The sequence below is a fragment of the Moschus berezovskii genome, chromosome 6 (genome assembly GCF_049115385.1).
Source record: "Moschus berezovskii isolate FMDL1 chromosome 6, NW_MosBer_1.0, whole genome shotgun sequence".
NCBI lineage: Eukaryota > Metazoa > Chordata > Mammalia > Artiodactyla > Moschidae > Moschus > Moschus berezovskii.
In genome coordinates, this window is record NC_142465.1 from 102,389,975 (window position 1) to 102,414,615 (window position 24,641).

Genomic DNA, 24,641 nt, shown 5'->3' on the forward strand with positions numbered 1-24,641 from the left:
CTCCTCACTGCTCACATACCCTGTCCACACTCTCCTGCCACCCCATTACTCACTCTCTCACCAGCGTTACGTCTCTCTTTTATATTTTTAATGTAACCCTGATTTTATCACCCCCTGGTTTAATACGCATCAGCACTTTGGGAGTAAATTCCATAATCTTTCCCTGACTCCGAGCTGCTGCAGTGGCAGCTTCTGCCCGCCTTCACTCCTTCATCTCAGGCCCTTGTCCGTCCTCAGGTTGCTCTGTGTGTGTATTTTCGCTCTTTCGGTCTCAGGTGCCCTCCTCTCCCCCATATCTGCGTATCTCCCACTTGATTCGCGGCAGCCCTCCAACCTCCCCTGGTCCCCAGATAGAGGTGCGTGTCCTCCGTCACACACACTCCCCTGGCCACGCAGCATAGTTGGCTAATTGCTCATCGGATTGTTTAGCTGAAGTTTGTCCCGCTGAAGTGTCCATTCCAGAGATGGCCCCTGTCATGGCCACCAGGGTCCCGTCACCCAGTCCCGAGTCCAGCTGCCGGCAGGCGTTCCGGGCACGTCTCTCAACCATGAGCAGACGCAAGTGGCCTCTGGTGTTGTCTGGCTGACAGTCGGGGGCCCCTTCCTTCCCCGATGCTCCACCACATCCTTGGGGAGGCAGCACACTTGGCCCCAGAGCAGGACGACTGCTAGAGTGGACACAGCAAAGTGGGCGCATGGGAGGGCTGCTTAGGGTGGGTGTGGATTAGAAGCCTGAGCTTCACGGGGGAAAGGCCATTTGGGCTCCGAGGAGCCCTTCTCTGGAGACCAGATGCCTGTTCCCTTTTCCCCTTGACTCAGAGCATTGTCTCCTAATGGGGGTGAGGGGTCTCAGGAGGCCCTGCCCATTGATGGTCACCCTGGGCACGGACAGCAGCCGCTTCGTCCTCAGCCGGGGTCAGTCTGTCGTTGGTCCAGCTTGTCTCCTGAGAGCTGTTGCCCCTGGTCCCCTGAGCCCTGGAGGTCAGCCCAGGGTCTGGAGGCCTGAGCCTATCTCTTGAGGGAAGTTCCCTAGACACGACAGAAGCACCTGAGGACTCACTAGGGATTCTGGATGATGCAGGCAGCATTTACCAGGTCTCCCTTCTTTTTTTTTTTTTACATCAGAGAAATGTTCTGCTTGCTCTCAGCTGCCTCACTCACACTGAGGGTCCTCTGGGGCCTCACAGGAGGAGTAGGAAGAGGTTCTGGCTCCCACCCATGTCCGCAGAGCCCTCGGCGCTGAGTGGAATCAGGAAATCCTTTTGAACACCAAGCATACACAAGATTTATGTCCATCAACAGCTATTCATTGTAACAAGAAAGGATCCAGTAAACATTTAGTTATATGCTAAATAAGCACTGTGCTAAACGCAGAGATGATTGCAGACAAGTGTGAGACACAGTTCTTCCACACTGCTCACAGCGAGTTATAGCTGGAGAGATAGGAGGTCACCACAGTGACCGGGTCAGTGGAAAATACTGCCGTGTGATCTGTATATACATTCAGATATAGGTATGTATATCCGTGCTTCCCAGCGGTAAAAAATCTGCTTGCCAAGCAGAAGAGCGAGTTCAGTCCTTAGGTCAGGAAGATCCCCTGGAGGAGGGCATGGCAACCCACTCCAATATTTTTGCCTGGAGAATCCCATGGATAGAGGAGCCTGGTGGGCTATAGTCCATGGGATCGCAAAAGAGTCGGATATGACTGAGTGACTAAGCAACAATGTATATATGTCTTTTTGGTCACACTGCACGGCTTGTGGGATCTTAGATCCCCAATCAGGGATGGAACCTATGCTCCCTGAGGTGGAAGCATGGGGCTGTAACTACCGACTTGTCTGAGTAGGACTGTGGCTATGTATTTTATAGAAGTTCTAAGTTGGCAAGACCATATTTAGATATACTGATCAGGGAAGATTGTTGTTGTTTTTGGTTAATACAGCAGAATTTTAAGAACACAACAGAGGATTAGAATTGAAACTAGAGAGCAGCTCCATGGTAAGAGAGGATTGTATCATGAAACTTGTTTTGGTGGTGAGTGAATGTGGGTGATGAGAAGGTAAAATGTATATTCTGTTGGCCATGGTAAGAAAACCGTGTCATATACAGCTGGAGAAGAGCTGTGATCCGTGCTCGCCTCTGGTTCATAAGGACTGAATGGCCAGAGGCTGGCAATGAGACCACACGGGTGTGTTGGGCAAACAGGAGGAAGACGAGTGGACCTGTGCTGTGATGGGCGGAGTAGGGACAGTGGAGGTGGACAGTAGAGTGTGGTCAGATGATGCATGAGCTTGAGTGGCTAACCGGGAACTGTGGGTTGCATTCAGTGGGCATTGGGAGCACAGGATACATCAGAACTGTCTTAGGAGCTTAATCTGGCAACAGAGTGGAAGCCAGTTGGGGAAAGGACAGGCAGATCAAAGAGAACCGTTCCTGAATTTATCCAGTGATGCAGCTCGGAGCTCATGGGCAGGGGTGTGGTGGGGGAGATGGAGAGGCAGGGAAAGACAGACAGACGTTGCAAAGGCAAATTCAAGTGTTGCCATGCCAGGAGGATGCTGCTAAGGCTACTGGGAGAACGGGGCCGACAGGTACAGGGATAGAGAGTGAAAGAGAACGAGATGTCGGCTTGGAATTTATTTTTAAAATGTCAATAAGTCTTTCAAGTGCAAATGCCCAAAAGAGGGTTGAAAATGTTAGATTGGAATTTGGGACCTCAAGTTCCCAAATGCAACCTTGGAAGTGTTTAACTTCCGGGTGAACTAGAGCGTGGCCCATTCAGTAAGGAATCTGTCTGCAGTGCCGGAGACCCGGATTTAATCCCTGGGTCAAGAAAATCCCCTGGAGAAGGAAATAGCAGCCCACTCCAGTGTTCTTGCATGGAGAATCCCAGGGACAGAGGAGCCTGGCAGGCTTCTGTCCATGGGTTCTCAAAGAGTCAGACAACTGAGTGACTAAACCGCCACCACCAGAGCGAAGGTGACCTCCTGAGCCAGCTCGGAGGCCTTCTGCATCCTGCCTCCTCAGGAAGCCCCCGGTGCCGTTCGCTCGGCTGTGTCTTCCAGTCAGAGGGGACCCAGCGAGTGGCCTCTCTGACCCTGTCTCCTTACAGTGCTCACGGCCTTCACTCAGCCAAGGGTGGGTTCTGGCCATAATTCCTTTTGATTGGTTGTTCTGGCTGTACTCTTCAGAACAATCTTTGCATGAAGGGATTTTTTAAGAGTCCTGCCTAGCTCTGTGTATGTGTGTTTTAAGAGAAAGAGTCTCTGGGCATCATCATATATTACCAATTTGAAAGCCCAGGGACTTCCCTGGTGGTCCAGTGATTAAGACTCTGTGCTTCCAATACAGAGGGTGCAGGTTCAACCCCTGGTCTGGGAACTAAGATGCCACATGCTGCTCTACATAGCCAAAAAATAAATAAATAATAACTTTAAAAACATCAGTAAAAGAGTTAAAGAATGTCAGTCGACATCTTCTGAGAACTCTTTTACTAAACAACACTTCTGGATTTTGCCAGTTGAATTGATCTAGATAACACTATCTTGAGGAATGTAAAATTTAGAAATTATGAGTCATAAGAACTCTGATAAGTTACATTCTTTTAGTATTTAGTGATTTCTTTTATGCTAGTATTTTGAAAATTTTTAATTCGTTTATTGTGTTGGGTAATGATGTTAATCCAAAACTTAGCTGGAATGTCCCATCCACGCCGTGCCAGGTGATTGGTGGCTTCAGAGGGAGCTTGTTGGAAGTGTCATTTATGGGGCAGGTTTCATGAGATGGAGGCTTCTTCTCAGGCTTCCTGGAGAGCGGGTCTTCACAGAAATGCATGTCTGCCCCCTTCCTCTCGAGGGAGTGGAGAGGTGGAATAAGAGTTTAAAATGAATGCTCCACGTCATTTGGGATTTTTTTTCTCTTCTGTGCTGCTCAGCAGTTACCTAGGTAGGACATAGTTGCTGCTGATGCTGCTAAGAAAAGTGTGCCAGGCTCTTTGCCCTCCTGTGTGGCTGGGCTTCCCTACACCAACCTTTGTACACTGGAAAACACTGGAAAAGTACACTTTTTTTTTTTGGCCCACACGGCTTAGTTCCTTGGCCAGGGATCAAACCCATGACCCCTCCAGTGGAAGCCCCGAGTCCTAACTACTGGACCACCAGGGTATTCCCACAGTTACGTATTTTTGCTTGCTTTCTTTGCAGGTATAAAAATCACATTGCGTTTCTTCTTTTCATTCTGTGTAACTAGTTTCAACTCTCCATATCATACGGTCTGCAGACCCCAGGAGAATTGTGACCATGCTTGAATATTTTTAAATGGTTAGAGAATAAACTTGGCTGAATCAGACACTTCAGACTAAAAGTGCAAAGTAATTATTCTTAAGAGCAGTTAACACGCTGGGTTGGCCAAAAACGTCATTTGGGTTTTTCCATGTCAGTGTACAGAAAAGCCCGAACAAACTTTTTGGCCAACCCAGTACTTCCAAAATACACACACGCATTTCAGCATTTCAGTGTTTGATATTAGGGTTGTCTCCTTTGTGTGGTAGCAAAGCCCAGATTTCAGTATGAAAAGAGCTGTTCTTACAGACACAGGAGTACCCCATTTCAGTCCTTCACATACATTTAGAATAAGCAGATGAATGGGTCACATTTATGTCAGAGAAAAGGGGACTTTGTTTTACAAAAGGATTGAACTACATGAAAACTATATTGAAAAACTCTGACACTGTGTAAACTGTGAAAATGATTTAATGAGTGGAAGTTAAATTTGCATGTGACTTTTTAGAAGAATGTGTTTCATGAAGTGGAGTTTTGTGTAAACAGATTTCTATACATAGCCATGGACTCCATCCCCAATGTGGGAAGGGGTTGCCTTGAATCCCATTTCGCAGTTTGGGCAGCTGTCAGAGGGTTAATAATCTGCCTGCAGTGCAGGAGCTGCAGGAGATACAGGTTCAATTCCTGGGTCAGGAAGATCCCTTGCAGGAGGGCATGGCAGCCCCACTCCAGTATTCTTGCCTGGAGAAGCCCATGGACAGAGGAGCCTGGTGGGCTATAGTCCATGGGGTCTCAAGGAGTCGGACACAACTGAAGTGATTTAGTGCACACACAGCTGATAAAGCTCTTAGACTTGCTGCCTGTTTGAACTGACACATAAGTGAGCAGCCCTCTACTTCTTCCTGCAGTGAAATGTCTTCAGAATCATGGAGTTGATGTTTATCTCTGGTTTGACTTCAAGCATAGGGATACATTTTTAGAACTTGAATCTGAAAATTAACAGCACTCATCTGTAGTACAGTGCTACGTTTATTGATTATGGAAGTATACTTTTAAGAAACACCACTGTGATTTATAACTGCCAGGGTCAGAAGGAAGAGAAAGATGACCAGTTAGAATTGTTTAGTGGTGTTTCTTTATGTGTATTTTCTTTTACTTGGCAGTTTTTCTCCCTATGAAAATGGGATGGTGGTTAACATTGGCTCTTACAGAAAATCATATTTATGGTTGTAAGTATGAAGGAGGTGTTCTTAAGAAGTGTTTTCTTGGCTGAGCAAGAAGAAAGCAACATACAAATCACGAATGCCTTTAAGCTGTACCAAATGTTTTCTCTCCCCAAAGTAAAATGTATGTTTTTATTTATAAACATGCATTCTCCTGGTGAATTTGTGGACAACAGACACAATTCGGATTTTTCACATTGCAGTCTGTTTGGCTGTCTATCCAGAGCTGTAGAGGAAGGTGATGTCTGTATGTCTGTCTGCTGGTCTCCCGACCGCCGTTTCTCTACAGGCCAGGGTGTCTGCATATGTGGCTTCCTTCCTCTTAAAAACAAGCATGCCTAGCCCAAGAGGCCCTAGTGGGTGCAACGTTCTGAGATTCAGGTCTGTCTTAGGGAAGAACATGGGTTGTCTGACTTTCTTTTTTCTCCATTCCTAGATGATAAGCAGCGTAAAATCCAGGGATGGGAGAAATTTGGCCAGGTTGGAAGGTTGAGTCAAATCCTTGACAACTTTAAAAATTATTTTAAAACTGTTTTCAAGAAGCGTTGACAGTCTTCCAGTGCTGCTCTCACAGTAAACAAAGGGATCCTGAGCCGACACCGTGTCTTCTTGTCATAATAGACTCTGACTTGGGATCCGGGGACCACAGAACCAAGAGTGAGGGCCGAGATGTCTCTCTGTTCTGTGTCTGCCATCCCCTTGTGACAGAAAGTTCATGTAGATGAATTGTACCGTTCTCCTTGTGTGGCTGTAGTTAACAGAGGAAGAGGGACATTTTAGACATATTTCAAAACTGAGTTGCTGATGAAGCCACAGTTTCTTGAGGGTTTGGATAGATCAGGAGGTGTCTCATCTGTGATTAATTAATGAAATGAAACCAGGGTCACTGGAGTCCAGCGATGAATGAAAGGTCAGTGAATGGAAAAAACCTGTCAATAAAGGCGGATGTCAGCAGAGTGGAACATTGTCAGAGATAAAGATCAGGGGAAATGCACTCTTTGGCCAAGGTAGACTCCTGTGGAAGTGACCAGGAGTCCTGGTTTGGGACATTTCAAGCCAGACTGAGCACTGATTTCAATGAAATTTGTTAAATATTTTAAGGCTGTCTGGGTTTGTGCTGCTAGAGATTAGTTGGGAGAATTTGTTTAGAAAAGGGAGGGGGTTTCTGTTTGCTTTATGATGTGTTTTACCATGTGTTATTGCTGTTTTGTTTGGCTCTGAGGGGTTGTTTTGATGCTAAATAGTGATTTGTTTTCTATTTTCTGTATTAGAATTTTCTAGCGCCGCACTCACATTTTACTTTTTTAGACCCACGGAAGTTAGCAGTGATTTAGGATAGCATGAATGATAGAGCTGGACTTGGAACAGCCCAGGCTGGCCAACTCTCACTTTACGATTGTTGGAGACTCTGTCCCCTCTGAACATAGTTTGATGGAGGGAACGGGCTGAAAGTCACCAAGACGCAGGGACAACCTCACCACCAGTTCACAGACTGTGATCGTGAGCCAGCTGTGAGCCCCTAGTCCGCCCTCAGCTTTGTTACTGGACTCGTGCGACTCGCGCTTACACAGTTCTTGTGTCTCTGGTCAGGTCTCCTTCTCTTTTCTCTGCCTCATCAAAGCTTCTGAACCATGCGGCTTGGGGGGAAGCAAGGCTCTTCTGTCTGTTTGGGAGAAGCCATGGCCATTTCCAGCCTAGTGAAATGAGACTAAAATGAGGGCAGGACCCCAGAGATGTCAGCAGGCTGTCCCCACATTCTAGGCAACATGGCATTTAATTCCGTGGCATTTTAGAGATGTGGCCTAATGCAACCAGTGAGGGTACAGTCTGAAGCTGTGCTGCTGGGGCTCACATCCCAGCCCTGTTGGTTATCAGTCTGTGCCTTTCTGAACCTCAGTTTCCTTATCTGTGAAATGGGAGTAACCCAGGCACCTCCTTCAGGGGGTTGTAACGATCAAACAAAACTTTAGAGTGCTTAGAGCAATGCTTGTCACAGTACATGTTCAGTAACTCTAGGATGACTTATTTGTAAATATGATGACTTATAAGTTTAAAATGGAATTCCTTGGATGGTCCGGTTTCTCTGTTTTCAGAGAACATTTCCTAGACTCCCGTTTTGTTGGATTTAAATGAGAGAAACTATCCCCTGAACTGTTTTGGAGCCAGAATAGGGGAAAAAAAAAAATGACAGCAGTTTCTTAGAGAAACATCAGAACCACAAAAGTTACTGGAAGTTAAAATTTAAACCCATTCAATTCAATTGTAATCAGAATTGCAGCTGTCAGTTTCTGTGTTGGGTAAGCAAGCGTAAGATAGGCCAGGAATGTTCAGATTCCTTAATGTTTGTTTTTATAAGAATTACTTGAGGGGAAAAAACTCACCTTAAATGATTGTATTATGCCATTAAGAGACTAAAAAGGACAAAACATTAATAGAAGCAAAATTATAAATCCTAAATCATGACAGCCATATACATATGCCTGTATTAAAGGGAAAGAAGTGGACATGTTAGTTGCTCAAGTCATGTCCAACTCTTTGCGATCCTATGGACTGTAGCCCACCAGGCTTCTCTGTCCATGAGATTCTCCAGGCAAAAATACTGGAGTAGGTAGTCATTCTCTCCTCTAGGGGATCTTCCAGACCTGGAGGTGGAACCTGGGTCTCTAGCATTGCAAACAGGTTCTTTGCCATCTTAGCCACCAGGAAATGCCTGTATTAACTGATCCCTTTTTGAGATAGCTGGTGGGTTATACTTTAAGTATAGAAATTCCGATTTACTCTGTTTCAGTGGTTGCAACGGCCTTATCTTGATGTTTTCTTAAGTGTGAGTCCCACCAGCTATTAAAAGATATTAGGGGGAAAATGGGAGGGGAAATTCCATGGTCAAATAAGTTTGGGAACCTTGAATTAAACGAAAGTAAACCAGTTTCCTTAGAGGTTTTCAGGCTCCTTTGAGAGCTTTTAATATGTGAACTGTGAGTCTCCTAGGGAGGAATGACATGTAGTGTTTCATGTCCCAGTGTCCCATCTGCCAGCTTCCTGCAGGAGGTCAGTGCTCCAGAGCCGACTCTGGGAGATGCAGCCTTTGAAGCACTGCTGCTTTCGCTCTGTTTCAGGTGAATCCTGCTGAGGTATAGCTGCAGACTAGCGGTGGAGGAAGGCCGCAGACAAGGCTGGGAACTGGACGCTGGTGCCTGTGCTGTGGGGGGGCTTCCTCTGCAGGCACAAGCTCTCAGGCATCCTGACTGACCCCATCCTCTCTGTCCTCTGACAGCTCTGTGAGGGGGTCTGATCACTGCTCCCAGTTTAGGAACAGGAAAACTAACAGCCAGAGGGCGTCATTCACTTGTGCAAACCTGACAACTAGAACATGGTGAAGCCAGTTTGTGAACTGAGTACAGGGACCTGTGTTCTTCCCTCTGATGTTTGGTCATATGTGTGTGTGGTTTGTATGCCCTGTATGTGTGGTTTGTATGCTCTTGTGTGTATGTGTGGTTTGTACGTCGTGTGTGCTTATGTGGTTTGTATGCCCTGTGTGTGTATGTGGTGTGGTTCGTATGCCCTGTGTGTGTGGTTTGTATGCCCTGTGTGTGTGTGTGGTTTGTACGCTGTTTGTGTGTGTGTGTGAGGTTTGTATGCTGTGTGTGTATGGTTCGTATGCCCTGTGTGTGTGGTTTGTATGCTGTGTGTGTGTGGTTCGTATGCCCTGTGTGTGTGTGTGGTTTGTATGCTCTTGTGTGTATGTGTGGTTTGTATGTCATGTGTGCTTGTGTGGTTTGTATGCCCTGTGTGTGTGTGTGATTCATATGCCCTGTGTGTGTGGTTTGTATGCCCTGTGTGTGTGTGTCTGTCTGTCTGGTTTGCATGCCCTGTGTGTATGTGTGGTTTGTACACTGTTTGTGTGTGTGTGTGAGGCTTGTATGTTGTAGGTGTGTGGTTCGTATGCCCTGTGTATGTGGTTTGTATGCCCTGTGTGTGTATGTGGTTTGTATGCCCTGTGTGTATGTCTTTCTGGTTTGTATGCCCTGTGTGTGAACATGCCTGGGATAGCCTGGTGGTGGTGAGAAAACAGCATGTACAGTTGACAGTGAGTTTTGTGTGGCTGGAAGGATGTTTGGAAAAGGCAAGACATGAAATCTTCACTCTGAGCAGGTGCAGATCCCGAGGACCCTGTTGGTTCCACAAAGGAAGTGGGGTTCCTGTAACGGAACCTCCTACTCTGTCTCCCATGTTCCCGTAAGAACTTTACAAGCAAACTGCTTGTGAGTAAAAATAGTCCAGACCCCTGGGTTGGAGGCTAGGGACGGACACTTACGTTTTGTAAGTGGACTGGTTATCGTCACTAACTTGCTGCTGACCAGCTGGCTGCACTGTGCATGCCACGCTAAGCACAGATGATGCACACAGGTGTCCAGAGGGTCCTGCTGACACTTGCCCTGAACAACACAAGGGATAAAAAAGAGTGATACTTCTCCTTCTGCAGATGCAGGCGTCAGCTCCCTGCACTTGTGCAGCTGATGAGGGTGTGTTTTGTATGTATCCAGAAGGGAGGGAAGGTGTGTAGAATGTCGCTGAAGGGGATGGAGGTAAATATTTAATGAGATTTTAGGGTCCCTTTTAAGGCTTGATTAAAGAGGTAAGAGTGGGACTGCTCTATCTTCTCAACAAGTGAATTGTTTTTTAATTTAATAGTATTAAAAAGCATCACCAACAAGGACCTACTTGTACAGCACAGGGAACACTGCTCAATGTCATGTGGCAGCCTGGATGGGAGGGGAGTTTAGGGGAGAATATATCCGTGTGTACATATGGCTGAGTGCCTTTGCTGGCTACCTGAAACTATCACATTGTTAATCTGCTATACTCCTATACAAAATAAAAAATTTTTAAATATACACACACAGACATTCACATATTCTGAGTCTCTTTGGTTCCTGAGTTTGTACATAGTAAGTGAGGGCTGGATAGGGAGGGATTTATCTGAAAATGTATCAAAATATATTCAGTTCCTGGGTTCGGATTTGCATCACAAGGAGTATTTAGATTGGAAAAACCAGTGAAGACCTTATTCATCTTTTCTTTTCCCAGAGAGGGTGCACATCTCCTTAGCCAATGGGTTTCTCGTCATTAACAGTAGCAAGACTGTGACCTAATAAAGGTCATGGAGTGGGTCATTATAAGGACAGGACTAGAAAAAACTGAATTCCTCCAAGTCCAGGAATCTTGCCACAAGGCCTCCGTATGTACCCTGAGCAGTTAGGGTCTGTCGACCCTTGTTTATAGTGAGTGCTCAGCAAAGGAACAGGAGACGCCGGAATCGCGAGTAATTATGAAACCCTCGATACGGAGAATATTTGTAAGAGTAGAGGGTGTATGTGGTATCTTTGAAATTAAAAATTTATATAGTAGGAAGATTTAAAAAGTTCATTCTGAAAGAAACTTAAGTTGATCAACTGTGTTTTGAAGAAATAACACCTGGCCTCAGTTGAGGATTTGTTATATCCCATTTTACTTCTGCTTGGTTGTTTGCTGCTTACTTTCCGTCCTCTTTAAGTTACACAGAAAAGGACAGGGGACTTTCAGGGACTGGGCGCCTTTCGAGACCCTGCAAGCCAGGGCTGTTTCTGGCCTGTACCCCAGAGCAAGCAGCTGTAGCCAGGGATCCGTGTACGGCAGGATCCACTTGCATTTGTGGGATTTGCTTTTCCTTTTCAGACAGCTTTATTTGACGGGTTACCAGAAGGCTGATTTTCATCTCTGTGCACGGCGTAACTTTACCATGTCTATCCTTAGGTGGGTTTGCCGAGTTCTCCCGCTGTTTCCCTGGCCTCTGTGAAGGAAAGTCCACCATAGTCCCCACCTGCATCTCTCAGCCTTGCTTACCTGTTGCCAACATCGGGCCAACCCGAATTCTGCCCAATCTCTATCTTGGCTGCCAGCGAGACGTCCTCAACAAGGTGGGTGCTTTGAAAATGTCCTTCATTGCGGATTTCTTGACAGCAGCTGCAGAGGCACCGGCGGGCCATCCTTTCAGACACAAATGTTCCCAAAGCAGCTCCCCAGCCAGCAGCCCCGCAGCCTTACCTCCTCCCCCGTGCTGTCAGCTGTGATGTTCTGTTTGCCATCGGAGACCTAAACCATTGTCAGATGTGCTGTTCTTACAGGTCCAGGAGGCCTGTGACAGGACAGGGATTTTTCAGAAGTTTTGCCCCATTTTCTTAGATGTTTTGTTACAGTAACTGGGTCCACTCAGGAAGGCTAATACCATCTAGATTATTTCACACTTAGAAATGTGTGCATTTGCTGCATCAACTAGAAAAGAACTCTAGAGTGGCTTGGATTGGGGAAGAGTTCATGATGACTTCCCCCTTCGAGAGGGGCAGGGGAGGGGGGTCTAAAGATGGTGAGGACCAGTGCTAGGAGGATGCAGTGCCGATGCCCCGCCTGAGGTTCCTTGAAGCAGTTTGGTGGAGACAAGAGGGAAGAACGTGAATCCTGGATGTAAAGGACGCGGGCCATCCTGAGCCTGGTGTACCCAACAGAGGAGCCACGTTGATTGGCTGAGGCCATTGTATTTAGCATTCACACACATAGCAGCAGTAGAACTAAGGTCTGCCTGTCTCCACAGTTTATATGCTTTTAATCAGTGTTGCTGGAACGCAGGCCCCTAATTGCCTGGAAAGTGAGCTGTCTCTAATCCTTTTATTTGGTGGTGGTTTAGTCGATAAGTTGTGTCTGACTCTTGCGATCCTATGGACTGTAGCCTGCCAGGCTCCTCTGTCCATGGGATATTTCCAGGCAAGAATGCTGGAGTGGTTGCCATTTCCTTCTCCAGGGGATCTTCCCAACCCAGGGATTGAACCCCGTTTTCCTACATTGCAAGCAGATTCTTTACCGAGTGAGCTACCAGGGAGGCCCTAAATGTCTTATTTACATCACCTCTAGTTGAAAAAGCAATCAAAGATCTTAATTCAGCTGCTGGTGATTTACAAGTGCTGCTTTCTTATGTGAAAAGCAGTGCCTGAATATTTCTCCTTGAGTAACTGAAAGAATTGGACTGGCTATAAAAATAAACTTCCAGGCGGGCTTGCTTAGCACGTGGAAAGCAAAAACACCCTGTCATCAGGCAGCAAGGAGGCATTCTTTTCACTACTTTTTTCAAAATTTTTTTGCTCTTAAAACCCCTACATCTTCAAAATGTTGCCTGGACATCATTGTTAATACGTCTCCTCTTACTATGAGGCATTTGAAATTTGATAGTGCGTGCTTGCACTGAGCCTTTCTGGTGGGGTCATGATGTCTTTGAGCATGTGATTCTTATTAGTCCTCTTTGAGAAATAAGCAAACTATGTCACAGCGTGCATGATAAGTCACTTCAGTTGTGTCCTACTCTTTGCAGCCCCATGGTCTGTAGCCAACCAGGCTTCTCTGTCCATGGGATTCTCCAGGCAAGAATACTGGAGTGGGTTTCCATTTTCTACTCCAGGGGATCTTCCCAACCCTGCATCTCTTATGTCTTCTGCACTGGCAGGTTCTTTACCACTAGTGCCCCCTGGGAAGCCCTTTGTCACAGCAAACAAAGTTAATTTCCTGCAGTCAGACACATCCCTAGGGCAAAGCTGGAGATGCTTTATGTAATCCTCAGATCCGAAAATAAAATAAAATGAAGTGAAATTCCTAGTTATGGATCCTGTCCAGAATTGCCCTCTGTAAAACTTCACCAGTCAGCTGGCAGGCAGGTGATTTTACAAATAATTGCGTTACGGGTCATTTTTGTTACTTTCGCTATTCGATGAAATGGTACCTTGATTATGCTGCGTACCCTCTCCAGGCTTAACAGATGCATCAGTTAACAGCTAAGTGGGTATCCGCAGGATGAGAGCAGTGAAACTGGAACCTGAAGTTGAGGTGGTGGGAGGGGAGATAGTTTTCTATTTTTAATTGGCTTCTAAATGTCTGTATGGGAAACAGGATATGCCCATCGATGCCTTGAGAGGAAATGGAGACTTGGCTTATGGAAGCTGTGGTAAATAGCTTGAGCAGGGTCGTTCTGCACGACCCTGAGAAAGTGGCCTTAGAACCTACCTACATGCAGATGTGTGAGACATAAGGGTGTTCTCCACTTGGTGAATGGAAATGCCTATGTACGTAACCTCTGGATTCATAGCTGAGAAAACTCTTAGTGCTGGAGGAGATCTTACAGACCACTTAGCCTCCTTCATTCAATAGTGAGGAAACCGCTATTTCAGAAATGTTACACGAATTCCACACCATTACCCTGTCAATGAGTTTTAGAACCAAGCTTGCCTCTCTTTCTCAGGCAGCATTAACTCACCTTCCTGCTCCACTCTCTGGTTTAAACTTTCCAGGAGAAATAGCGTGCTAATTTCCAGAGCTCTCCAAAGATGGAGATTTTATCATCTTCTCTAATAGTGTATTCCTTTTTAGTCAAACTTAGAAGATGAAGTCTTTGAGAAGAAACACCACAAAACCACTAATTTTATTAGTCATCTTATTTATTTATTTTTAACAGAGTGCCACCAAAGTATCTTAAAAGCATGTCATAGAAATCTTCTTAGGAGGATAATTGTGTTTAACATTTAAAATGCTGCTGCTGCTGCTAAGTCACTTCAGTCGTGTCCGACTCTGTGTAACCTCATAAACGGAAGCCCACCAGGCTCCCCCGTCCCTGGGATTCTCCAGGCAAGAACACTGGAGTGGGTTGCCATTTCCTTCTCCTCAAAAAAAAGAAAATAAAGTGCTACACTCATTATGTTACTGAAAAGCCTCATAATAGGATTTAGGGGCAGGTTGGCCCTGAGTTGTATGACTTGCTTACCCACAATTTTGTGACTAGAACGTCATTGACTTCAGAGTTAGTCAGTGGCAGAGATCATTCTCAAACCTAGTCTAGTCTGGTTCTGAGTCCTGTGTTTAGAACACCAGAAATCCTCATCTCCTGCGAAATGGAAATCTCCATAACAGGCTGTTAACAAAGGACTGAGATTCTAATGGTCTGCTGCTGCTGCTGCTAAGTCACTTCAGTCGTGTCCAACTCTGTGTGACCCCGTAGACGGAAGCCCACCAGGCTCCCCTGTCCCTGGGATTCTCCAGGCAAGAACACTGGAGTGGGTTGCCATTTCCTTCTCCAATGTGTGAAAGTGAAAAGTGAAAGTGAAGTCACTCAGTCGTGTCCGACCCTTAGTGACCCCACAGACTGCAGCCTACCAGGCTCCTCCATCCATGGGATTTTCTAGGCAAGAGTACTGGAGTGGCTTGCCATGGCCTTCTCCGTCTAATGGTCTATTGAATCTAATTGAAATTTGTTTCCCCTGCTTTTTCTATAGCATAGTCTATACCAGAACCATCCCATAGAAGTAGAATGCAAGCCACACATATAATTCAAAATGTTCCAATAGCCTTTTTTTAAGAAGTAAAAGAAAAAAAGTGAAACTAATTTTTAAAATATATTTATCTATTTTTTATTTTATGACCGCACCACTGAGATCCATGCAGGATCTCAGTTCCCTGACCAGGGGTTGAACCCATGCCCCCTGCATTGGAAGTGCAGAGTCTTAACCACTCGACCACCAGGGAAGCCCTGTGAAATCAATTTTAATAACATTTATCACTCTATATCAAGAGTATTATTTCAACCTGCAATCAATACAAAACTTACTGGCACTTTACATATTTCGGTACTAGGTCTTGGAAACCTCGGGTGTGTCTTATGGTCACTGCTCCTCTTGCTGTGGATGAACCGCATGTGCCAGCTTCCCCCTCAGACCGTGCAGGGCCATACTGTCAGCATGTGATCGTTTTTACTTCTGTCTCAGAGACGTGGCTCCTCTGTAGGAGACTGTAGAAAGGCATCGGTAGTGAAAAGAACACCTTCCCCTCACATGTGTACTTTGATCCAACACTCTCTCCTCCTCTCTGGTCTTTGTACTGGAGTTCGAACGGGAATAGCAGTTGTACTAAAGCAGTTTGCAGATGCCCAGTTCACATCTGACTGCGCTTGGAACCAGAGTCCTGTAGTTAAAATGTTCAAGACAAAAGTTGTTGATGTTTTGTCCTCCCTTATTGGTTAAAATTCCAAGTGGACTCCTGTTTCACACTCACACACGGGATGTGTGGTGGAATTACCTACTGCGCATTGTTCTTGAGCCCGAACTTGTTCAGCTTCTTCACGCAACTCAACTCTACCCCTTTTTACCCATTTTAAACAGGTTGCCGTCAGCCTTCTTTGGGTAGCCTCTTCTTTGTTAGTATTTGTTTATTTGGCTGCACCAGGCGTTAGCAGGATCCAGTTCCCTGACCAGGGATCAAACCCAGGACCCCTCACTTGGAGTCTTAGCCACTGGACCAACAGAGAAGTCCCTGGGTAGCTTCTTATTTCAGTCTTCCAATGTGCAAAGTTGGCTTTCCCGTGCTGCCTTGCTGTTCTGCCCATCACCAGGACTACTGCCTCTTTCTCTGGTATTTTCATATGAGAGTTAGGCAGGAGCCTGGATACCATATAGCCAAATACTGCTTTCAGGTTTCTCTGTAATCTAGGAAGACAAAGGGTCATATCGTCAAAGCAGTCAGTGAAAACATTTATTCAGTGTCCACTGTGTGTAGAACACCATATGGAGTGCAGGTTGGTTAGACAAGACCTGCTCGTGAGACAGTGACTTAGGGCGTGCGTGGGGCTCGCTTTGCGTGGGATGGATCTGCATCCCAGCTGGCTGACCTCACCCGGCAGAGCTCCTGGGCCAGGTGATGGAATCCGCTTCTTCACTGCAAACCGAAATGACTCCTGCCTCCTAGTGTTCACGGGAGGCTCCAGTGACAAGGCGTTATGCCAGGCACTGAGCACAGTTCCTGGTTTACAGGGGACTCTATTGTCACCAGTAGGTGGGGTATACCAATGCCTAGGCTGAGTGGTAGATACAGTGGGTATGTCTGGTTGAGGAGGGCTAGCTGAAGGCAAAAGGAGTGGCGAATACAAACTTATTAAATTGACTTCAGAAAGAAAGATTACAATCCCTTTAGAGTTGCAGTGCCTGCATGATTTAATGAGACCTCTGTCCTCAGCCCAAGTGAACATGGGAAACTTGACCAAACAGAGCAGTTTAATTAAAGGCTGTATATTAAATCTATATTCCATGTATTACTCCACAATCTATATCACAAGAGCACAGAGCTCACATTTAGAAATTAGTCCAACTATTGGGGAAAGTTTATTTCACGGTTTAAGAGAAAGAAACTTAAACAGGAAAAACGTAGTGATGGCAAACCATAGTAGTAAAATGAAGTTGTTTTTTTTTTTTTTGACTCACAAAAATTATTTTTGAACATTTTCTTAATTGTGTTTTGAAACTAGAATCTTCTTAAAAAAATTGTTAGGGGGTTATCTTTTCTGCTTTACAGCTGAGCCCTTCTTTTTATACCCAACCTGCTACATTCAATGTAATTTCCCTTTGTTGTTTAGTCACTAAATCGTGTCCAACTGTTTTTGTGACCCTATGGACTGTAGCCTGCCAGGCTCCTTTGTCCTTGGGACTTCGCAGGCAAGAATACTGGAGTGGGTTGCTATTTCCTTCTCCAGGGGATCTCCCCCACCCAGGGGTCGAACCCACGTCTCCTACGTTGGCAGGCGAATTCTTTACTACTGAGAAAACAGGGAAGCCCGTAATTTCCCTAGTGAAGGCCAGTTAGGAGGAGGGACAGTTTGAATTAGTGAAAAATATACATTACAAGCTTTGGGGGTCGAGGCGTGGGCAACAACTTTATTGAGATATAATTCATATACCATGTGATTTACAGACTATTTTTTATCGAGATATAACTGATGTATAACATTATATTAGTTTCAACTATACAACATAGTGATTAAATATTTGAATATACTGCTAAATGATCACAATAAATCAAGCTAACATACACCACCATACATTGTTATACATTTCTTCACTCTCTTAACCACTTTCAAATATATAATACAGTATTATTATCTATATCAGTATGCTGTGCATTACTTCTCCATGACTTATTTATTTTATAACTGGAAGTTTGTACCTTTTGACCGCCTTTCACCCTCCCCTCCACCGCCTCTGGTGTCCACCAGTCTCTTGTCTGTATCTGTGAATTCGATATTTGTTTTTTAGATTCTGCGTGTAATCAGAACATATGGTATATTCACGTTTCTCTGTCTGACTCACCTCACTGAGCATAGAGCCCTCAAGGTTCATCTGTGCTGCCACAGATAGCAAGATTTCCTTCTGTTTTAAGGCCGAGTAATATTCCATTGTGTAATAACACCATGTCTTCTTTTTCCCTTTGTCAGAGGCCACTTGGGTTGTTTCCATGTCTTGACTTTTGTGAATTGTGCTGCAGTGAACACAGGCTTGCATATGTCTTTTGGAGTTAGTATTTTTGTTTCCTTCGGGTAAAGACCCAGAAGTGGAATTGCTGGAACTGGTAGTTCTAGATTTCCCTGGTGGCTCAAATGGTAAAAAATCCACCTGCAATGTAGGAGACCCAGATTTCATCTCTGTCAGGAAAATCCCCTGAAGAAGGGAAGAATATCTACCCACTCCAATATTCTTGCCTGGAGAATCCCACAGACAGTAACCTGGTGGGCTACAGTCCATAGGGTTGAAAAGAATCAGACATGACTGAGCGACTAAGCATGTGGTCATTCTATTTTAATTTTTTAAGGAACCTCCATACCATTTTCCATAGTAGCTGCACCAGTTTACAGGCCCACTAACTGTTTCAAAAATAAGATTAGGTGGGACTTCCTAGTGGTCCAGTGGTTAAGACTCCTTACTTCCGCTGCAGGGGGCCCAGGTTTGATCCCTGGTTGGGGAACCAAGATCCTGCATGTCGTGTGGTACAGCCAAAAAAAAAATTTTTTTTTCTAATTAAAAAAATAAGAGAAAGTAAGGGAACTAACATTTAATGAGACTTGTATATTGTGCATAAGTCACTTCATCCTCATAATAGCTTTACAAAGTAGTCGTCGTCAGCTCTATTTTACAGGTAAGGAAACTAAAGCTGAGGGAGGTTAATGAGATCATTCGGGTAATGAACAGTCCTGCGCTGAGCCATGCTCTAAGCTTTCTGGGACTGGTACCTGTGTGCTGGCAGAAGGGATGGTGGTAGAGGAAGTTTATTAAAGTTTGCTTCTAGTGGTTTCTATCTTTTCAGAGTAGTAGGAACCAAGATCATCCATGAGCAGAGAGAGAGGGTGAGGGAGGGTGTGTGGAAAGTTGGAAGAGAAAGGGGAAGGGATGGAACGGCATCCAGAGAAGAGGCCAGGAGAAGACTGAGGGAATACGGTGCCTGCCGATGAGTGGGACCCAAGGGGGCCCCTTGGCAGCGTGGCTGAGTGTTTCTCTCAGGCCGGTCCAGCTACCCAGTGCAGATGCAGGCTCGGGAGTGAGACAGATTTATCCAGATTTATTGTGATCTTGCCAAGTGAGTGCAAAGAAGTGACAGAGGGACACCGGAATTGAGGGTGAGGGACTTCCCTGATGACCCAGCAGTTAAGACTCTGTGCTTCCACTGCAGGAGGCACGGGTGCCATCCCTGATCAGAGAACTTAAGATCCTGCACTTGGTGTGGCTAAAACAAAATATATTAAAAAGTTGAGGTTGAAAGTGAGGGAGGGATTCTAACTGTCTCTTGAGCCGTGCAGGGGTTAATCCTCTTATTGTTTATGGCCAGCCCTCCCCATCTGCAGGGTCTCTGTGTCCTCCAGCTCAGCACCGGTGGATTCTCTAATACTGCAGTGCCTGCGTGCATGCTAAGTCACTTCAGTCATGTCTGACTCTGCACCCCCATGGACTGTAGCCCACCAGGCTTCTCTGTCCATGGGATTCTCCAGGCAAGAATACTGGAGGGGAGATGCCCTCCTCCAGGGTATCTTCCCCACCCAGGATCGAACCCATGTCTCTTAGGTCTCCTGCATTGGCAGGTGGGTTCTTCACCACTGAGGCACCTAGGGAGCCCGATACTGTAGTACTTACTATTGAAAAATATCCATGCATAAATGGACCTGTGCAGTTCAAACCTGAGTTGTTCAAGGGTCAGCTGTGTCATGATTGACCACAGAATTTAAGCTGGGCCCAGAAGGAAGGATAGACATTGTAAGAAGAAAGGACAAAGGAGAGACGATAGGAGCAACAGATTGTAGGTCCTGAGGGGACTGAGGGACTCCATCCTTGGTGGTGGAGGAGAGTAAGCTGGTGGGAAGGAGGCACAGTCCTGCAGTGGGTTGTGTGTGGTTGAGGTTACTGGTAACAGCAGAGACCAGACCAGGCTCCGGGGAGGGAGTGGTCAAGGTGAGGTGCTCAGAGAACTCAGAGGCCAGAGTGTCAGAAGGGTATCTGAAAGGCCAGAGAAGACAGATTACGTTATCCGTAGGAAACATGTATTAGCTAACTGAGCACAAAGTTGAGCTAAATATTAAACAGAGTAAGATGACTGCTCTCTGGAAGCCTATGTTTAATTTTGGGACAAAGGACTGTTGAGTTGTGTATGCTTTCCACAACACATGGAAATAAAACTGAGTGAATGACATAAATTCCTCATCAGTTGACTTCAGTTTAGTCACTCATTTGTGTCTGATTCTTTGCAACTCATGGACTGCAGCACGCCAGGCTTCCATGTCCATCACCAACTCCTGGAGCTTACTCAAATTCTTGTCCATCGAGTTGATGATGCCATCCAACCATCTCATCCTCTGTTGTCCCCTTAGGAAGTGACATTCATCTGTGAGTAAAAATAATCATTAGTCTGTAATACATACACACTCGTCACACTTGTGGTTCCATCCCAGTTCTCCTATCAGGAACTGTGACATAAGACACACTCTTGGGCACTTACGTGTCCGGCCATAAATATAATCAGGAGAGAAGGGAACAGAACAGTCATGTGACACCTCAGCTAACAGCAGCTGCTGACCCTCTGCTTGGCCACCCAGGTGGAAACAGGTGGAAGCCCCCTCCTGGCCATAGTGGGCCCTGGGCAGCAGTGGGCCCTGGGCTGTAGCAGGGCTACTTGCCCCATTTGAATAGTCTGCTCACCAGGAGGCAATTGTGTTTGTTCTGAGACTGTTTAGGCCAATGTACTTGTTATTATAATGATGTACATTCATGAAAGTATCACATATATGAATGAAATATGAATGGGGGAAAAGAGTTATCTATGCTCTGAGCTAAATGTTTTCAAAAGATTCAGGAAAGACAAATCGTTCTACGTTTTCTTTCTGTCTTAAGAGGTGGGGATATAAACTGTTGTGGGCTTGGATGACTGTTTCTTACATGAGGTCAGAACTGCCCCCTTTTCATGTTTCAGCCATGGCCATTGGTGCCCGGCAGCAGCCTGCCTGAGGCGGGAGACGTGCATGCCGGCAGCAAGGCCATGCTGTGATGCCCATGGCTGCAACCGAGGCAACAGTTGGGAAAATAGAGGCAAAGTGCAACTGACGAATCTCCTTCAATAGCTTTCTAGTGTCCTGAGTTACTCCGCGAGAGTGTTCAGAGAGAACCATGCCCAGAGGGGTGTTCCTGTACTTTCTAACTGGTTACAGTTTAAAAGGGTGAAAAAGGATGAAACTATATTACTTCATTTGGTTAAACAATAAAAATCTGTGTGTAGGCTAGTTACTTTACTTTATTGCTCCATCTTTGTTGTTTCGTCACTCCGTCGTGTCTGACTTTTTGTGACCTCAATGGACTGCAGCACACCAGGCTTTCCTGTCCTTCACCATCTCCTGTAGCTTGCTCAAACTCATGTGCATTGAATCGGTGATGCGATCTAACTGTCTCATTCTCTGTTGCCCCCTTCTCCTCCTGCCCTCAATCTTTCCCAGCATTCGGGTCTTTTCTAATGAGTCAGCTCTTCGCATCAGCTGGCCAAAGTATTGAAGCTTCAACCTCAGCATCAGTCCATCTAATTTGCTTTATAAAAAGAACTTCAGTGGAGTGCAGCAATAAAGAAGACATATTCTAGAGATGAATATATTTGGATTTGACTTTTGACACTGAACCACTTGATAGCTGTGTAACTCTGGAAACATGTAAACTTGCTAAGTCTTAGTGGCTTCATTTTAAAAATGAGGATACATTTTTTTTTTTAATTTACCAAGGCATGTACAACCAGGAGATTAACACCAGACTATAATCATTTAACGAATGAAGTCAGGTGACTTGGGGTGTACCAGGCTTTATCTAATGAAAGTTCTTGACTTATAATTCTTATTTTACTAATAACTATTGCTGCTGCTGCTAAGTCACTTCAGTCATGTCCGACTCTGTGTGACCCCATAGATGGAAGCCCACCAGGCTCCCCCGTCCCTGGGATTCTCCAGGCAAGAACACTGTAGTGGGTTGCCATTTCCTTCTCCAATGTGTGAAAGTGAAAAATGAAACTGAAGTCGCTCAGTTGTGTCCAACCCTTAGCGACCCCACGGACTGCAGCCCACTAGGCTCCTCCATCCATGGGATTTCCCAGGCAAGAGTACTGGAGTGGCTTGCCATTGCCTTCTCCGAATAACTGCTAGCTATGGCTATATTATTTTCTATGTCACTTGTTTCACTGAGCCTGTGATATAATGCTGAACTGACAGTTCCATATTAGATCAATAATTGTAATAATGTGACTCTGGGTATGGGAAAAAGCAACAAGAGGAAATATTTTCCTGGACCAGGAGGCTAGTAAGTCAGTGGTCCAGAGACTTTTGCTACTTGCAAGGCCTGGTCCAATTTTAGCACACTGAGTGGCCCATCACTTCCCTAGACCTGGGAATGAGCCTTCCCAGCACCGCGGGACACGATGGCCATGAAATTGTGTCACGTGATCAGATATGTGGCTATGAAGGGACCCTGCTGACTGGAAGTTGGTCCTTGCCAGCTGCCTCTACAAAGATTACATCATGACCATTGCAAGCTGCTGACCTTCAACACCCCCTGAAAGAAGTTCAGGGTGAAAATCAGGAATGAGGCACTCTGTGCTCTGAAAAAAAAAAACAAAACTGGCAGAACAGGCCTTCAGATAGTTAGATCTTTTCAGAAAAAGGTTTTATGAGTTCCAATTTTTGCATCTTCTCATACCTAGTAAAACACTGACGTCATTAATGGTGAAATCTGCTTTGGCTATTATAAAAAAAAAATTTTTTTTACAATTAAAAGTCAAAATAGAGTAGCTATGGTTCAGACATCCTGGGAAATAACTATTTCCCAGATATCCTGAAAAATTATATTACGGGTGTGATTTCAGATTGGACGCTGTGACCTAATGTAGAACTTAATGCTCCTGTAATGCATTTTTGCTTCTGTACTTTGCTTGCTGCTTGTAAAATCATAGTTACTCCATTTTAAGATAAGGTTGTTTTTAAGTAAAGATTCCTAAAATTGTTTTTGAAAAAATAAATAAATAAAAAATGAGGATAATAATAGTACCCATGTCAAAGGGTTGTGAGGATTCAATTGTGAGGATTGACCCATGTCAAAAGGTTGTGAGGATTCAGTGAGACAGTCCCTTTAAAAGTTTAGCACAGGAGCTTCCCTGGTGGTCTAATGGTTAGGAATCTGCCTGCCAATTCAGGGAACCCAGATTCGATCCCCGGTCCAGGAATATCCCACATGCCGCACAGCAGCTGAGCCCGCAGGCCTCAACTGCTGAGGCCATATGCCTAAAGCCTGCGCTTTGCAACAAGAGAAGCCACCGCAGAGCAAAGCCCGCACACTGCAAGGAAGAGTAGCCCCTGCTCACCACAACTGGAGAAAGCCTGTGCAGCAACAAAGACCCAGCGCAGCCGAAAATAAGTCAAAGAAATAAAAACGTTTAGCACAGTACCAGGTACATAGTAGGCATTCAGCATGTTGGATGTTGTTATATATGTACTATGCGCCATAATAGTATATTGTTAATAGGCCTATAGCAGAGGTGCCCTACAGATTTCTTTTTCTTTTTTTTGAATTTAGGTTAAGTGATCATTTCTATAGAGTGTGAAAGTCCCTCAGTAGTGTCTGACTCATTGCGACCCCATGGACTATACAGCCCATGGAATTCTCCAGGCCAGAATACTGGAGTGGGTAGCCTTTCCCTTCTCCAGGGGATCTTCCCAACCCAGGGACTGAATCCGCACTGCAGGTGGATTCTTTACCCGCTGAGCCACAAGGGAAGTCCTGTGGCTGCTCGTCAGAAGTGTTCGCGGTTCCCGCCTTTCTGTGGGGAAACCATGCATGACGCTCACTGTTACCCCTTGCACCTCAGTGTTGTCCTCAGTGAGCGCTGCCCGTGGTCTTGTGATTGTGTAGAGTGGGTGACATTGCCTGCGTCAGCCTCTCTCCTCAGAAACGCCTGTGTCTTTACTGTTGGACTACTTTTCATTTAATAAAGCTTTGTTGTACTGTTGACACAAAGGAGAAGGAAATGTAAAAAGGTTCCTTTCTTTAAGGAGCATTGGTGAGAAAGGCCCAAAAGGCTTTTATCTCCAGCTCCTAGGTCGGGAACACTGTGGTGATCAGACGGTGTTAGAAAACCTTCGCTCATGTACAGATGTTGCTGTCGTAAACACTGAGATCTTCACAGCCTGACTGTTAGCCTCGCGGGAGCCCCTGAGACCTTCAGAAAGACGAGGGTCAATCACTTTGAGCTCACTTAGCTCCAAAAACTACTTCTTGACATTGTTATCTCACAGTTGAGAGGGCTTCATACCTGATCTGGATTTGCTTAGTCTGCCTTTTATGTAAAACAGAATATATTCATTGTGCCAAATGTGGTAAATGAAGGGATTAGGGAGTTGGCAGGAGGCTAAAATAGGAAGAAAATTACCAAATTCAAGACCATGGTTGAAAATAATCTTAACAAAAGATTTGTAGAGGAGGTAGCATTCCTAGATGGAGAAGGCAATGGCAAGCCACTCCAGTACTCTTGCCTAGAAAATCGCATGGACAGAGGAGCCTGGTAGGCTGCAGTCCATGGGGTCGCTACTAGTCGGAGACGACTGAGCGACTTCACTTTCACTTTTCACCTTCACACATTGGAGAAGGAAATGGCAACCCACTCCAGTGTCCTTGCCTGGAGAATCCCAGGGACAGCGGAGCCTGGTGGGCTGCCGTCTATGGGGTCGCAAAGAGTC

The 24,641-nt window shown here is 45.4% G+C and overlaps 1 protein-coding gene and 1 non-coding gene across 5 annotated transcripts in view; one reads left to right on the forward strand and one right to left on the reverse strand.

Moving 5' to 3' along the window:
- DUSP16 (dual specificity phosphatase 16) overlaps positions 1 to 24,641 on the forward strand; it is a 96,416-nt gene that overhangs the window by 50,715 nt on the left and 21,060 nt on the right. For all 4 annotated transcript variants that reach the window (XM_055395419.2, XM_088837314.1, XM_088837313.1 and 1 more), the window contains exon 5: positions 11,297 to 11,460. In XM_055395419.2, the coding sequence (XP_055251394.2) occupies positions 11,297 to 11,460 (164 nt within the window). The remainder of the gene's footprint in view (positions 1 to 11,296; positions 11,461 to 24,641) is intronic.
- Positions 15,028 to 15,100, reverse strand: TRNAG-UCC (transfer RNA glycine (anticodon UCC)). Its single transcript has one exon. It is a non-coding gene; the product is annotated as a tRNA-Gly (tRNA).